General features: G+C 39.1%; 1 protein-coding gene across 3 annotated transcripts in view; it reads left to right on the forward strand.

Moving 5' to 3' along the window:
- Jmjd1c (jumonji domain containing 1C) overlaps positions 1 to 14,786 on the forward strand; it is a 160,550-nt gene that overhangs the window by 55,880 nt on the left and 89,884 nt on the right. For all 3 annotated transcript variants that reach the window (XM_051153179.1, XM_051153178.1, XM_051153177.1), the window contains exon 2: positions 7,167 to 7,331. Coding sequence is in view for 1 of the 3 variants with exons in the window: in XM_051153177.1 (XP_051009134.1) it covers positions 7,167 to 7,331 (165 nt within the window). In the remaining 2 variants the exon portion in view is untranslated. The remainder of the gene's footprint in view (positions 1 to 7,166; positions 7,332 to 14,786) is intronic.

The following is a 14,786-nucleotide window of genomic DNA, read 5'->3' on the forward strand; positions in this document are numbered from 1 at the left end:
CAGGGCATGGTGGCCCACACCTTTAATCCCAGGACTGGGAGGCAGAAGCAGAAGCAGGCAGATATCTGAATTCAAAGTCAAGCCTGGTCTATAGTGATTTCTAGGACAGCCAGGGCTACACAGATAAACCCTGAAAACTGAATGAATGAATGAATGAATGAAAATGAATGAATGAATGAACAAATAAGTAAATGAAATTGTTAGAGCTGATGAGAACATTATGTTACTGTTTCTGTATTAAAAGATTCAAATTTTGAAAAAGTATTTTGTACATTCTTTAGTATACCAGACAAGGACAAGGTTGTTGTTAGGTTATTTTGTTTTTGGTCTTTTTCTTCTCCCCCCCCCCCTTTTTTTTTTTTTAATGGTTTTGGGTTTTGTTATTTTTTTCCACGTGAGAGGATTTATACTGGGGCAGGGTTGGAGATGGGGATGGGAGGAATTCCCTTTAATAAGATGACCCAACACAGGCACAGAAAGTGCACATGTTGCTTAGGGGACTTAAATCCTGCTGGCTGGTGATGACATATTTCCGGGTTGGCTTTGAAGTTGTCTGCTTTCCCATGGTCCCAGGGCCTTTGGGGTAGCTGCATTGCTGCCTGATTACTAACATTATCACTTTTGGCTATTACTAAATAAATAAATAAATAAGGAACCAGAAAGGGGGTGATGGTGAGGAGAAGAAATATGGCTGAAATTTGTTCATTAGGCTACTTCCTGCTGATCAGGGACATAGTCTCTCTCAGGATATGGCCTCACCATCAGTGAATATTTGATTGTACTTAGCATTTGGTTCTGTGGCCAGGAGTTGATAACCCTGTAAAAGCAACTGATTAAAGGTTTGAATTAGAGATCTTTTGCATTTGATGCGGGAGGAATGTAGAGAAGAAGTTAATAAATCAGGGTGTGAAGAGCAAGATCAGAAAAATGAGCAGAAGAGGGGTCAAGAAAGGTAAAATCCATATTCATATGGAATTCTCAAAGGTCGAGTTAGAAGCCTCAAGCTGTTCCCTTCGCATTTGGAGCTCTGATTGAAGTTGTTGAGTCTTACCTTGTACTATACCTGACGGGTTGTCAAAAAAGCAGCATTCCTCTTGGAGAAAGAGACAAAGTCCACCCTCTGAAGCCATAAGAAGGTCTAGTCCTTGTTGAATCTGGAGTACCAGTGCTGCCAAAGAGTCGATTTGTCCCTGAAGAGTTAATATTGTCTGAGCCACTTGCTGGAGGTCCTGGATAAATTGAGAAGAAAGCTGAGAATATAGGCTACCATTTTCTGTATGGGCAGTAATTCCTGCAACAGCCAGGAGGGGCAAAATTTGAACTGCCCGCTTATCATGATGGGTACTGTCCAGCCCACAAGTGGGACTGGAAAGGTTCTTCTCCATGAATTACTCCCACCCCGGGAAAGAGAAGCACCAGTGTGCAAGTCCCTGACAAGCCAGTGGGTAGATGATGATAGACCTGAGTACCACAAAGAATCGAGGTGTCCTGAGCTGCAGGGCATTGGGGCTGAGATGAGGTATTGAGGATTATAGTTTCATTGCAGTCTAAGGAACTTAACATCCCTACGGAACATGTCCCCCCAGATGCCTTGAAACAGCTTGCCAGTCCAAAGAGGGCGGGCGATACTAAAGAGGTGTGGGTTGTGGCCATGCTGGAGTTAGGGCACTTGATGAATGGCGAGGTGAAGCTATCTGACAAGATAGCTGGGGACGCATCAGTGGCTGTTCTGAGCTGGTCCTAGGAGGGACACACAGCCAGCAATCTGCAAAGTGGCCAGGCTGGGTGACATTCAGGAGCTTGTAGGCTCCTTCAGAGTCCAAAGTTAGAGACAAAATGACAGGGTTGTATTGTTCAGGAGGGGTGCTGTCAGAGAAGCAATGGCCTTTCTCCTCCTTTTCCATGTCATAAGATTGGGTGATTGGGACATATTTTCTACAGATATAAATTATACTTATCAGGAGTCCAGGTATGGAGCAGCAGTAGAGTTTACTAGTGACGCCAGTGTCCCATCTGGGATCCCCCGGGTCCTGGATGTAGAAGATCAGAGGGTCTTTCTGTAAGGGTGAAAGAGCTTCTTCTGTGTTGGCATGTGAATGTGGCATGACCAATAGGGGCAGCCCCCATAAGTGTCTGGTCCTTCCCTGCAGTGATTTTCTCTTTGGTCAAAGAGGAAGCAAACAAAAATTCTGTCAAATAAGAGGAGGCATGGATGTGGGTGTGGTGACGATTTCAATTGGCTTCTGACACCCTATTTGGAGAAACTTGTTTATTATGAACAAAGGTTTCTTGAACCTCGAATCTCCAAATATAAGGGTTGCCCAGGAACAGACAAGAAGGGGAGGAGGGAAAATACGTATCCAGTCCAGTGGAGTCAGTCGAACACGAACACGAACATGGCTGCTGGAGTGAAGGCTCATTCTTCTGGAGTAGGAACCGGGGCGCTTGGTCTCAAAGTCCTCTGGAACTTAAGGGAGCAGGGGTCCTGGAGCTGGGGTTTCATCTCTGACAGGTCTTTCAGGAGGCTGTAATAGTCTTTAAGAACTTGAAATATGGGCTGGAGAGGTGGCTCAGAGGTTCTTCCAAAGGTCCCAGCAACCATATGGCGGCTCACAACCATCTATAGTGAGATCTGGTGCCTCTTTCTGGCATGTAAGCGGTGGAGCTGCATTGCAAAATAGAAATCATGCCACCCAGCAGATCCACGTGAAAGGTTTTGGTGGTGGTGGTGGTGGTGTCGTCGTCGTCAGGTTATAGAGACAGTCTGCAGACACAGGAGGGAAGAGAGAGAGAGCTGGTTTTTGTTTTTTAAGTGAAGGACAAATTTATAATTTTCTCCTAGTGAAAAACCATAGATTAAACGATGGTTAATAAAGAATAATGATCCTTGTTTGCAAATTTTGTGGTTTTTTTTTTTTTTTAATTGAAACATTACAATTGGCTAAGTAAGAATGAAAGATCAATATTCCTGTTCACAGGGCTTATTTTCATTAGGATAAAAAAGTGTCCCTGAATTCTATTTTCCTGTAAAATTCTTCAGAAACTGGACATATACATATCTATGAATGTTAACAATAGTATATACACCTGTTACTGTCCCTTCCTACCCTTACCTTAAGTATAGTGCAAGAAAGATAAAACCGTGTGCCAATGCCCCCTGTTTCTTTTGTGGAAGTGTCTGTAAGCCTAGTACTGTGTCACCTGAGTCAGGAGCCTTTTTGGGAAATTTGTGTGTCCTGACTGAGACACATTCTAGGCACATACAAGCCAGTCGTGGATAAATAGCAAGATTTTTACCTCGGGGGCCGAGGGTGCCGTGGTGGGTTGGTCGGGGCAAGTGTTATTCTTTTCTCTAAGGAACTGGCCTGTTGTCTAGGATTTCATATAAACAGAACAACTTTGAACTTGAAAAAAGTAGGTTCTATATCTGAAAGTCCCGGAACACAAGATTTATTGTCATTTAATTTAGACTCACTGACTCCTGTTAATTTTCTTTTCACATACTTTACAGTATTCCAAGTTATATTTCATTTCTCACTGTGCATCCATGCATGCTTGTGTAGGTGGTACATGTTTCATGTCAGTGTCTGAGGTTCTACAGGCTTGAGGACTGTGGTTCTTCCTCATTAAAAGCAGCTGTTCAAAAATTTTCACCTGTATTTTTGTGCTTCCTTTTCTTTTGAAAGATTTGTAAGTTTTTCTGTTTCAAGATAACAAGTATTTTGTCAAAGACATTACTTGTAAATGTTTCTCTAATTTGTAGCTTGTTTTTTCATTTTGTTAGCACTGATTTGTCACAGCAAAATTTAAATTTTGATATTTCATTTAATTTATTTCTATTTTATGTGCATTGGTGTTCTGCCTGCATGTATGTCTATGTGAGAGTGTCAGATTTGGAGTTACAGATAGTTGTGAGCTGCCATGTGGGTGCTGGAAATTGAATCCAGGTCCCGTGGAAGAGCTGCTAGTGCTCTAACCATTGGACCATCTCTCCAGCTCCCTCATTTCGTTTTTTAAAATAGATTATGACCTTAATATTATTTCTATGAATCATATTGCTACCCAGAGGTCATAAAATTTTGCCTTTAGAAAAATGTTTTACTTAATATCCTTAAGTCTGAACCAATTTGAGTCTACATTTTGTATAGAATGTGAAGTATGGACTAAAATTAGATATTTTTGCATTGTTGAATTTTTTATATGGGTGTCCAATTATCTTTACTATTTGTTGAGGACCAATGCATTCTCCTTTGAAATGACATTTCACATTTCTCAAAGACCCCAATTTTTATTTCTTATGGTTTTATTTTGTGGCATTCTTTTATTGATTTTTTTGGGGGGGTCTTCTATCTCTTGGCTATGACAGTTTTGTTTTAGGCTTTAATCTTAGTGAGGGGGGATGTCACATTGTATCTTCAGTCAGGAAGCAGAGACAGGAATGGTGATTTCTACATTTAGTGTTGGTCTTCCTACCTCAGTTAACTCAAGTCTGTAGTCAGGACAGTTGCCTCCTAGCCTGTCAAGTTGGCAGTAAGTATTATTAGTCATCACAAGACAGCTTAGTATTTGAAACAGGGCATGGAATACACCTAGTTAAGTATGCTATTCCAACTTGAGGCTTCAGATCATAGTCCATCCTTGGAGGAAGAAACAAGACAGGAACTGGCAAGCAGGACTAGACCTTGGAGGAAGGGCCTGATGTCGGGGCCAGGGAGGGGTGCTGCTTACTGGCTGGCGTCCCATGGCTTGCTCAGCCTGCCTTCTTAACTCAGGGCCACCAGCCCAGGCATGGCTCCACCCACAATAGGCTGGGCTCTTCTCCATTGATCACTAATTGAGAAAATGCTTTACAGATGGGTCTTATAGAGGCATTTTCTCAACTGAGGCTTCTTCCTCTCTGATGACTCTTAATTTGTGCTACACAAAACCAGGCAGTACAAGGGCCCAATCATAGCAGATTTTGATACTGATTTTTTGGTTAAATTACTCATACAGATCAATGCATAGATGAATCTTGTAGTAACAGTATTGTTCCCTATATTATTTCTTTGTAGAGTATTTTCTAGATAGTCCAGTAGCAAGTCAGGAAAAGCTTCATGGATAGACACGATGGTGGTGGAGATGTAGCCCAATGACTCAAAGTGGGATGCTTGTTACTGAACATTGCGTGACTGACTTGCACGCTGCCCCACCCCATACCTATTTTATAAATAAAAACATGAATATGATACGTATATGCTACAGATTTCATAGAGGAATGTTAACTAATGTAGTCTAACATTTATTTATCACTGTCTATTTATTATGTATTGAGAGTCTCACTAAGTAGCCCTGGCTGGGCTGGAACTATGTAGACCAAGCTAACCCTTAACTCACAAAGATCTGCCTGCTTTTGCCTCCCAGTGCGAAGGTTTAAGGCATACTCCAAGACAACAACCACCTTAATTTTTAATGTGAAATATTCTTTGTGGTTAAGCAGCATTAGGTTGAGGTTGCTGTTTAGTTTTGAATAAACCACAAGATAAATTTCTTAAAGTTGGCTGGAGAGATGGCTCAGTGGTTAAGAGCACTGCCTGCTCTTCCAAAGGTCCTGAGTTCAATTCCCAGCAACCACATGGTGGCTCACAACCATCTGTAATGTGCTATGGCACCCTCTTCTGACTTGCAAGAGTACATGCAGGCAGAGCACTGTATACATAATAATAAATAAATATTAAAAAAAAAGGAAATGTAAATTTCTTAAAGTCATGCAGTTCATTTTCATTTTAATGTAAATACAACAAAATTAGACCTGTATTATACTAAGTAGGTACTATGATCAACTTGCAGCTACTTAAAATAAGTTAGAATCACTAAATTTAGCAGAATGTAGTAGCTTATGCCTGTAATTCCAGAATCTGGGAGGCCAAGGAGGGAGATTGCCATGAATTACAAGGCCAGTGTGGATTAAATTATGGACCTTGTCTCCAAAAACAACAACAAAATTATTAAAGAAAGAGCTATATACTCATCTTATTTACCAGGGGACCAGTTCTCAGAATGTATTGTTGTCATATCTCAGTTAGGATGTAAACCCAATTTTTCTGAATTCTTAGCATCATAATGACTAGTTCTTATATGCAGATGCAAATGTTTGTGTAGAATGGAGTCGTCTTTTTCCTTTCTTAGATAATTACAAACACTGATTAATCAGCAAACAGAGCAGCTATATGCAAGCAGACATACTTATCTTTCCTTCAAAATTAGTCATTTGTGCCTTTGTGATATATTTACGCAGAAAGTTTAGTAGCTGCTTTAGTTTGCAGCCATAGTAATCTAGCCCTTACAAAGTCAAACAAACAAAACCAGCAATAGCAGCAAACAAACAAATGAAATCCACCAAGTAAACAGAGCGGCCCAGTAGATCTCCAGTTTGCAACTGCCCTGCCTCAGACTACAGAATGCAGAGGTCATAGGTGTCTGCCACAATGGCTGGCTCTGTGGAGGGCTGCTGCTGTTGCTTTCCCATGAAAGACTAATAAATTTTACCAGATATATTTTCTGTATCATTAAAAATAATTTTGTACTCTATTAATGTGGTTTGTTATGTTTATTGACTAGTACATTGTGAACCTTTTTCTGCTACTTTCTGTGACTAATGTTTTATGCCAGATTCAGCTTATATGTTCTTGGTGCTTGTGTTCGTACTTCATAGATAAAATAAGAATGAGTAACTTGTAAAGCTTAATATATTTTCTATTTACCTTTTTATTTTTAATGATGTATATTCAGGGCCTTTTGGATTTAAGCATATACTCTATACTTCTGTAGCTGCCTGTTTACTTTGGAAAATATTTCCCAATATTTTTAGTTTGTATTTCAGATATGCTGAGTAGTATGTGCTGGTCAACAATTACTTTTCTTACCATATATTCATTTATATTCATTTCTTGTTAAAGAAATAACAATCAGGTGTCTTGTTCTAAGCTCTAGGACTTGGGAGGGAAAAACAGGACGATCACAAATTTGATATCATTCTGGGCTACATTTTAATTATACCAAGACTTCATGCCAAAAACTGAAAAATAATACTTAACATGTATTTTCTATTTTTATTTCTTGGGTTAATATCATTGTTATATATCACTTGTAAAATAGTGTGTTTTCCTTTTTTTTTTTTTTTATAGGTCTACGTGGAATTTGATGACCTTGAGTGGGATAAACGGGAGTGGGTTAAAGTTTATGAAGATTTTTCAACTTTCTTGGTGGAATACCACTTAATCTGGGCCGAAAGGAAAGACCCTAGCCAGACTCAGGGATCAAAGAGCAGACAGATTCAGTGGCCTGCACTGGTAAGATCTGTTGATGTCTTGTTAAGACTGTCAGTTATTTAAATGAGTAAGCATTGAACATAAGTTGAGCAAGTGTCTGGCCAATTACAGTTTAATGTTTTTGAAAAATTGTGATCTAGCAGAAGTTCCAAAGCATTGTTGTACTTAGGAGTTGTGTGTATTGGCCTGATTAATATTTTTCAGAATATTTAGTTCATAATAGTTTGCTCAACCCATGTAGGTGAAAATTTGAATTTGGCTATAGACTAGTCAAGAAATAGTCATTGATATGTTTTATGTATAGTGTGGAATGGTTATGCTGACTGACATTTTTAAGTGACGGAGAGGCGCTTGAGTTTCCGAAGCATTCAGCAGCGTGTTTGTTCTTGTATTGTTAGTCAGACCTCACTGGAGGTCAGACAGGATCACGTGGTGCTCAGATCAGTTTATATCAAGAAACGGTTTCAGAAAATATTTTAATAAAATTCTCATTAGTTTGAAGAGTTTTATAAAAGAAACATTCTAACTAAACACAGTCACTAAGTTCTGTTCAGCAGGCTGGCCATGGTTTATGTGCATGTAATATCAGCGATTTCAGAGGCTACAGCAGGTGGATTGGATCAGGAGTTCAAGATCAGCGTCATCTACCTAGAGAGTTCTAGGCTAGCCTGACATCTTTTCTCTAAGAAAAAGAAGATTTTATTAGGAAAATAACCACATTTAACAACTGTTACTACTTTCTAGCAAAATGCTTAGCAAATAATAAGTAAGCAGTGATTCCTTTAAATTAATCTCATATTAATATGGTAGAAACCCTTTAAAAATTATTAGAGTTGCAAAGATAGCTCAGTGGGTAAGAACCTCTCTTCTAGAGGACCTCTATTTGTTTCTCAAGACCCCTTTTGACCTTTTGAGCAGCTCAACAACTGCCTGTAGCTCCAGCTTCAGGAGATTCAAAGATCTCCTCTGACCTCTGTGGATATCTGCATACACGTGGCATGCACTCCTAGAAGCATACAAATACACATTTTTAAAAAAAAGGATTTTAAACAGTATTTCAGGTGTTTAATATAACTGATGAATAAGCCAGGTTACATACTCTTCAACCCCCAATTCCTAATATTGGGACCAAAACCTGTGTCATAGGCACACTAGTTAGCCTGTCTCCTGCTTTGCAAATTTTTAAAGTGTAATTTGCTTACATATATTGTTTTTATTTTTGTTATTTTTTATTTTTGCTAGCTAACTCCATAATTCTTCTCTAAATGTAAAATAGAAATGTACTTATTTACTTTGTCTATTTTGATCACTCCTTTTAAGCAGTTTGAATACATACATGATCTTAAAAATAGAGGCTTAGGGATATAACTCAGTAGTAGAGTACTTTTGAAACAGTCACATGTTCCTGGATTCAATATGAATAGATAAATAAATGGGACAAGATAAGACAAAGGAGGGAATGAGCTAAACTGAATTAATAGCATTTCAAAAGAAGATTAAACATGGAAAATGATTTCCATGAGCTACAGTTTTGATTAAAACTTTTTTCAAGAAACAAAGATACTCATTTCATCTATAGGCTTAAACAAGTTTATTAAATGAATATGTTCCAGCTCCTAGTATTAGATAGATAGATAGATAGATAGATAGAAAGAAAGAAAGAAAGAAAGAAAAGGGTGTGTGTGTTGGCATGCCTTTCATACCAATGTGTGAAGCTCAGTGAGTTTCAGGCCGGCCTGGTCTATATAGTGAGTTTCTTGCCAGCCAGGGCTTCATAGTAAGACACTGACTCAATAAACAAACTAAATCTCATATTCCAAGTTAAATGAAGCATACATATATCATGTTTAGCAACAGCAACAAAAAACTAAGCTACTACAAACATGATTCTTGAGTTTCTATACCTTAACTTGAAAGTCAGTTAAAACCTATGAATATAGTTGTATTTTTGTATAAAAAGTTTCAAAAGTAGGAAGAAATAATATCATAAATAACAAAACTGTATTATCCAGATATCATAGTTGAAAAGTAAAAAACTTAAGGCAAATACTTACTCTCTTTTAGAATGAACTAACTGAAGTTGAAATTCTGGTAATACATTTCCAACTTGTTAAAAATTTCTAAGGAACTACTTAACACTGTTTTTGTCATTAGTTTAAAATGACATTTCTGTTGAAAATCTTTTAACATTAAGGCAGGAGAGCTGGCACATTGATTAAGAGCCTGTGCTGTTCTACCAAAAGACCTAGAGGTTCAGTTTCCTATATTCATTTGGACCTCCACAGTTCCAGAGAACCTCCAGGTCCCTGGCACCTGACGCCTTCAAACCTCACTGGGCACAAGGCATACATGTAGTGTGTATACATGCATTTACTACACAAATACATGCAAAGTACTCATACATATAAAATAAAGGCCTTAAAATTAAAAAAAATTTATTATTTTAAAAAAATTTTATTTGTTTTATGTATGTATGTATGCATGCATGCATGCTCTACTGCATGTACACCTGCATGGCAGAAGAGAGCATAAGATCCCAGTGTAGATGGTTGTGAGCCAGCGTGTGGTTTCTGGGAATTGAACTCAGGACCTCTGGAAGAACAGACAGTGCTCTTATCTACTGAGCCATCTCTCCACCTTTAAAATTAAAAAAAAGATAAATTAACCTCAAAATTAATGCCGCTTACAAAATTACCAGCAAAACAATTTTTTTTCCAAGTTTCTCTGTGTAGCCTTGGCTGTCCTGGACTTGCTTTGTAGACCAGACTGGCCCCGAACTCACAGCGATCCACCTGCCTCTGCCACCTGAATGCTTGCATTAAAGGCATGCGCCACCACACCCAGCTCCAGTAAAACTTCTAATCCACCTTACTTTCTCTGCAAAAATATGCATATAATAAAAAATATAGCACGTTCATGTCGAGTAAGAAGTCTTAGTTATGGTCTTAATAAATAGATAACTAGGTTAACTCTTCAACACAGTATGGTTTCCCTCATTGCTTTTTCTGCTGTGGAGTTAAATAAAAAGGATGGTAAAACATAATTAACATTTGACATGAACCATTTTTAATTGTATAGTTCCATTACAGTAATTTCGTTAACACAGTGCACCCATTATCTACTGAATATCTTTTTGTTATACAAAACTCAAATCTCATTACTATGTTGTAATTCTTGAACCTCCTTTTCTTGGCATTGGCCATTATGTTCTGTGTTCCTATGGATTTATTCCAGATACCTGCTATAAATACAAGTGTGTGGTAGGTTTCTTTTATAAGTGGGTCATTTTACTTTGGGTAACATTTTAAAGGTCCACCAGCCTTTTCTTCTTGCAGTGAACATGAGTACATAATAAATCTCCTTCGGTTTTTCTTTTCTGTGTGTGTGTGTGTGTGTGTGTGTGTGTGTGTGTGTGTGTATGTGTGTGTGTGTTTTATTTTGTGTTTTGAGACAGGCGTAGTCCTGGCTGTCCTAGTCTGTAGACCAGGCTGGCCTAGAACTCACAGAGATCTGCCTGCCTCTGCCTCCCAAATTCTGGGCTCAAAGGCGTGCACCACCACTACCAGGCTGGATTCTGTTTTTTATGACATACTGTGTTCTGTCACGGCTATACCAATTCCCATTTTTCCCCCTGCAGTTTACAAGGGCTCCCACTTTGCTTAGGTTCTCAACAGTGTTCTCCCTCCTCTTACTCTTCTCATTTGTGTGCGTTTGTGTTTCATTAGTACTCTTGATAGCTGTGAAATGGTATGTTGTTTTTATTTCATCTAATGAGTATGAATGATATTGAGTATCTTTTTATGTCATTGGCCATGTTTATGCACCTTTGGAGAAATGGGCAGCAGTGGTGCACGCCTTTAATCCCAGCAGAGGCAGGGGCATATCTCTGAGTTCCAGGATAGACCATCTCTCTCAAAAAATCAAAGGATGTAGGTGTACATTATTTCGGCTCCTTATGCCTCTACCTCCCTCTACCACAATCCCTTCCAACACTCAACACCAGAGGAGAGACAAATGTTTAGTGTGGCAAGGGAATGCTGTTCTCAGGCTGCTTCCTGTTGGCTAAGGCTCATCATGTTCCTTGATGAGTCCAGTCTTTCTAGTCAAGATAGCTCCAGCTTTTTCTTCTCATCAAACTGAAACAATCAGGGGCAGCAGCCACCTTCCTGAGGGCACCGCGGGTTCCTCTCTGGCTCTGATAGGTATCCTCTCTAAAGTCCTCAGAACTAAACTATGTGCTGCTAGCAGAGGTCATGCCCCTCTCAGAGCCTGCACAAGGCAAACAGTCTGCTGCTGTGGACAGTCTGAAGCAGCCTCATAACCCACATGATTAAAACACAACAAAAAAAGTTTATATTATATAACTGATTTTTAATTAATTTATTCAGATTACAACGCAATTGTTATCCCATCACTTGTATCCTCCCGTTCCTCCCTCCCTCCCGCTTTCACCCTATTCCCCTCCCCTAGGTCTATGACTGAGGGGGACCTCCTCCCCCACTATATGGTCACAGACTATCAAGCCTCATCTTGGTAGCTTGCTTATTCTTTCTTTGAGTGCTACCAATCCTCCTCACCAAGGGGAGGTGGTCAGATATGGGGTACCAGAGTTCATGTCAGATATAACTGAATTTTAAAAGAAACCAAAACTCCACTACAAAAGGGGGAAAGCTCATGAGATTGCATAGTTCTCTGTATAAATTATTTTCATTTCTTTTGTTGTACACAAAATTCTAATGGAAGTTTATTTATCATGTTACCTGTGGGGACAATTAGTGGAAAGCTATTGTGGAATATTTAAGTCTTAAAATGCACCATTTGACTTGTAGATTAATTTTTAAGATGACATTCTAAGTTATATGTGTTATGTGCCTCTGCTCTCAGCACTCTGCAGGTGGAAGCAACAGGATCAGGGCGAAATCAGAGTAGTCCTTAGTTGCGTAGAAAGTCTGAGGCCAGGCTGTGTGATACCCTGCCTTAAACCAGAGAACAGTTGTGCCAGAGGGCTCAGTGGTTAAGGGATTGACCAACAAGCCTGGTAACTTGAATTCTGTCATCATAATCAAATGGTGAAAGGAGAGAAATGGTGTCTTCAAATTGCCCTCTTGATTTTCCTTGTAAGTGATAGTGTTCACAGGTGTGCCTCTCTCTCTCTCTCTCTCTCTCTCTCTCTCTCTCTCTCTCTCTCTCTCTCTCTCTCTCTCTCTCTCTCTCTCTCTCTCCCTCCTTAGTAGTAAATAAATGTAATTTTAAAAGTTTAAATCCACCATCAAAGGCATTTTAATTAAGCTATGTTAAAACATGCAATGAGACTTAAAGGACATTAAAATTAGCCTCAGGGCTCGGGTATAGCTCAGTGATCAAGTACCAGGTTCTCGTGCTAGAGGCCCTGGAGACCAGAAGCAAATAGAAGAAGAAACGAGAAGTTTGTTTTTTGTCAGGGTGTCCAGTGTAAAACATGCCCATAAGTCTTTTGGCATTGCAACAGGACATTGTCCTCTACACACTCACTCACGCTCCAGGACACTGGGTAGTCTAATGACAAAAAAAACAAAACCAGACAAAATGAGCCCTCATACAAAGCTTACATTTTTATCAAATTTACAGTTTTATGTTTGGTTATATTTAGTGTTGTCTTTTTTGGGCAGCATACCACTGTGGCCACAGATTGTACACAGCTGTTACTTAATCTATAGATTAAATAAATGGTATGGGATCGTTTCTGGAATGGTACTGATGTTCACGTTTGGAGAAAACACCTATTAACTGTACTGTAATCCACCCATCCCACCACAATTACAATATTATTTGTCTTTATTTATGTCCTTATTGTTATACCTTTAGATAAAGGTTCAGTTTTTCTTGCATGCAGTTTGCAAATCTTGATTATTAATCTATAATTTATTGATATTGCTTATTTATTGCTCTTATAGTTTAGTCTTATTAAATCATTTCAAACACAGAAATACAATTTTTGTGCACTGAACTTTATTGTTAATGATCTTTTAAATTTTTTGAAATGGTCATAGTATTGAGTAAAACACAAATAAGTGTTGGGTACAGTTATTGTCATTCAGTGATAGTGTCAACAGTGATAGTCATGTCATTGATTCTTTGAAGGAATTTTCTAAATTAAAAAGTACACAGGTGGGACTGGAGAGAGGGCTCAGCAGGTTAAAAGCATTGAATGCCCTCCTGGAGGACCCACATTCAATCCCAGCGCTTCCATGGCAGATTGCAACTGTCTGTAACTCCTGTGTCATGGGATCTGACACCCTCACACAGACATACATGCACTCAACACCAATGTATATAAAATTAAAATAAGTAAATTATTTAAAATATATACAGCGGCTGGGGGTGTTAACTTGGTAGGGCATGTGGTTAGCACACATTATGTTCTATATTTAATATCCTGCACTAAAAACAAATCATTATCCCTGAATGCTTTCTTAACCTTGTTTGTGGCTTAGCACACACAGACAATATAATAATCATACAGCACACCAAATTAAAACACCGTATCTAAGAAGAGAGAACCACAGTTGAGAAAATGCTCCCATAAAGTTGGACCCCAAGCCCAAATTGTTACATAACACCATTCAGAAACTCAAATAGCAGCTTTGAAAATCAATCATAGCACAACACAATCCAAAGATTTTCTAATTCGATATATGTTGAAGGATAGTAGGAAAATAAAGTTCTGCCATCACTGTTAAGTTTAAGTGACATCATAAAACTTCCTTTGTTCAATAAAAACACTTCAGCCCAAAATACACACTACTGTCAAATCTGAGCTGGGGCATTCCAGATAACTTCTGGTATTGTGTGATATCTGGGTGTGATGTGCAGAAGTGTGTGTGAGTTTGTTCTTTGTTTAGAATAAAAATGAGGAAGAATTGCACAATGCAGCATGGGTGTATGCTGCCAGAAGTACCTCAGATCTTTTATATTTTTTATTTTTAGTAATTTTCATTTGTTACATAAACCTTTTATACCAGAATTTTCAGGAACTCGCAGTGTTAGGTGACACCCCCTCCCCCATAATAGAGGTATAACCAACTATTTAAGAAATTGTGGCTAGGTTCAGGTGGTGATTGAGGCGGCCCCATGCCTTTAATCCCAGCACTCAGGAGGCAGAGGTAGGTGGATCTCTGGGTTTTAGGACAGCTAAGGCCTACACAGGGGGAGGGGGAGAGGGAGAGAGAGAGAGAGAGAGAGAGAGAGAGAGAGAGAGAGAGAGAGAGAGAGAGAGAGAGAGAGAGAGAGAGAAAATAAGGAAGGTGGCTCAGCAGGTAAATGGACTTGCGTCCCAAGCCTAACAACCTGGAGTCTAAACCCATCACCCATGTAAAATGGAAGGAGTGGGCATGAGGGCACACACTGTTAATCTCAGCATTTAGGAGCCAGCCTCAGGAGGCCCTCTGAATGTGAGCTCAGCCTTGGGTACAGTGTGTTGGCGAACGGCTGGAACCG

Source organism: Acomys russatus, chromosome 11 (genome assembly GCF_903995435.1).
Source record: "Acomys russatus chromosome 11, mAcoRus1.1, whole genome shotgun sequence".
NCBI classification, from domain to species: domain Eukaryota; kingdom Metazoa; phylum Chordata; class Mammalia; order Rodentia; family Muridae; genus Acomys; species Acomys russatus.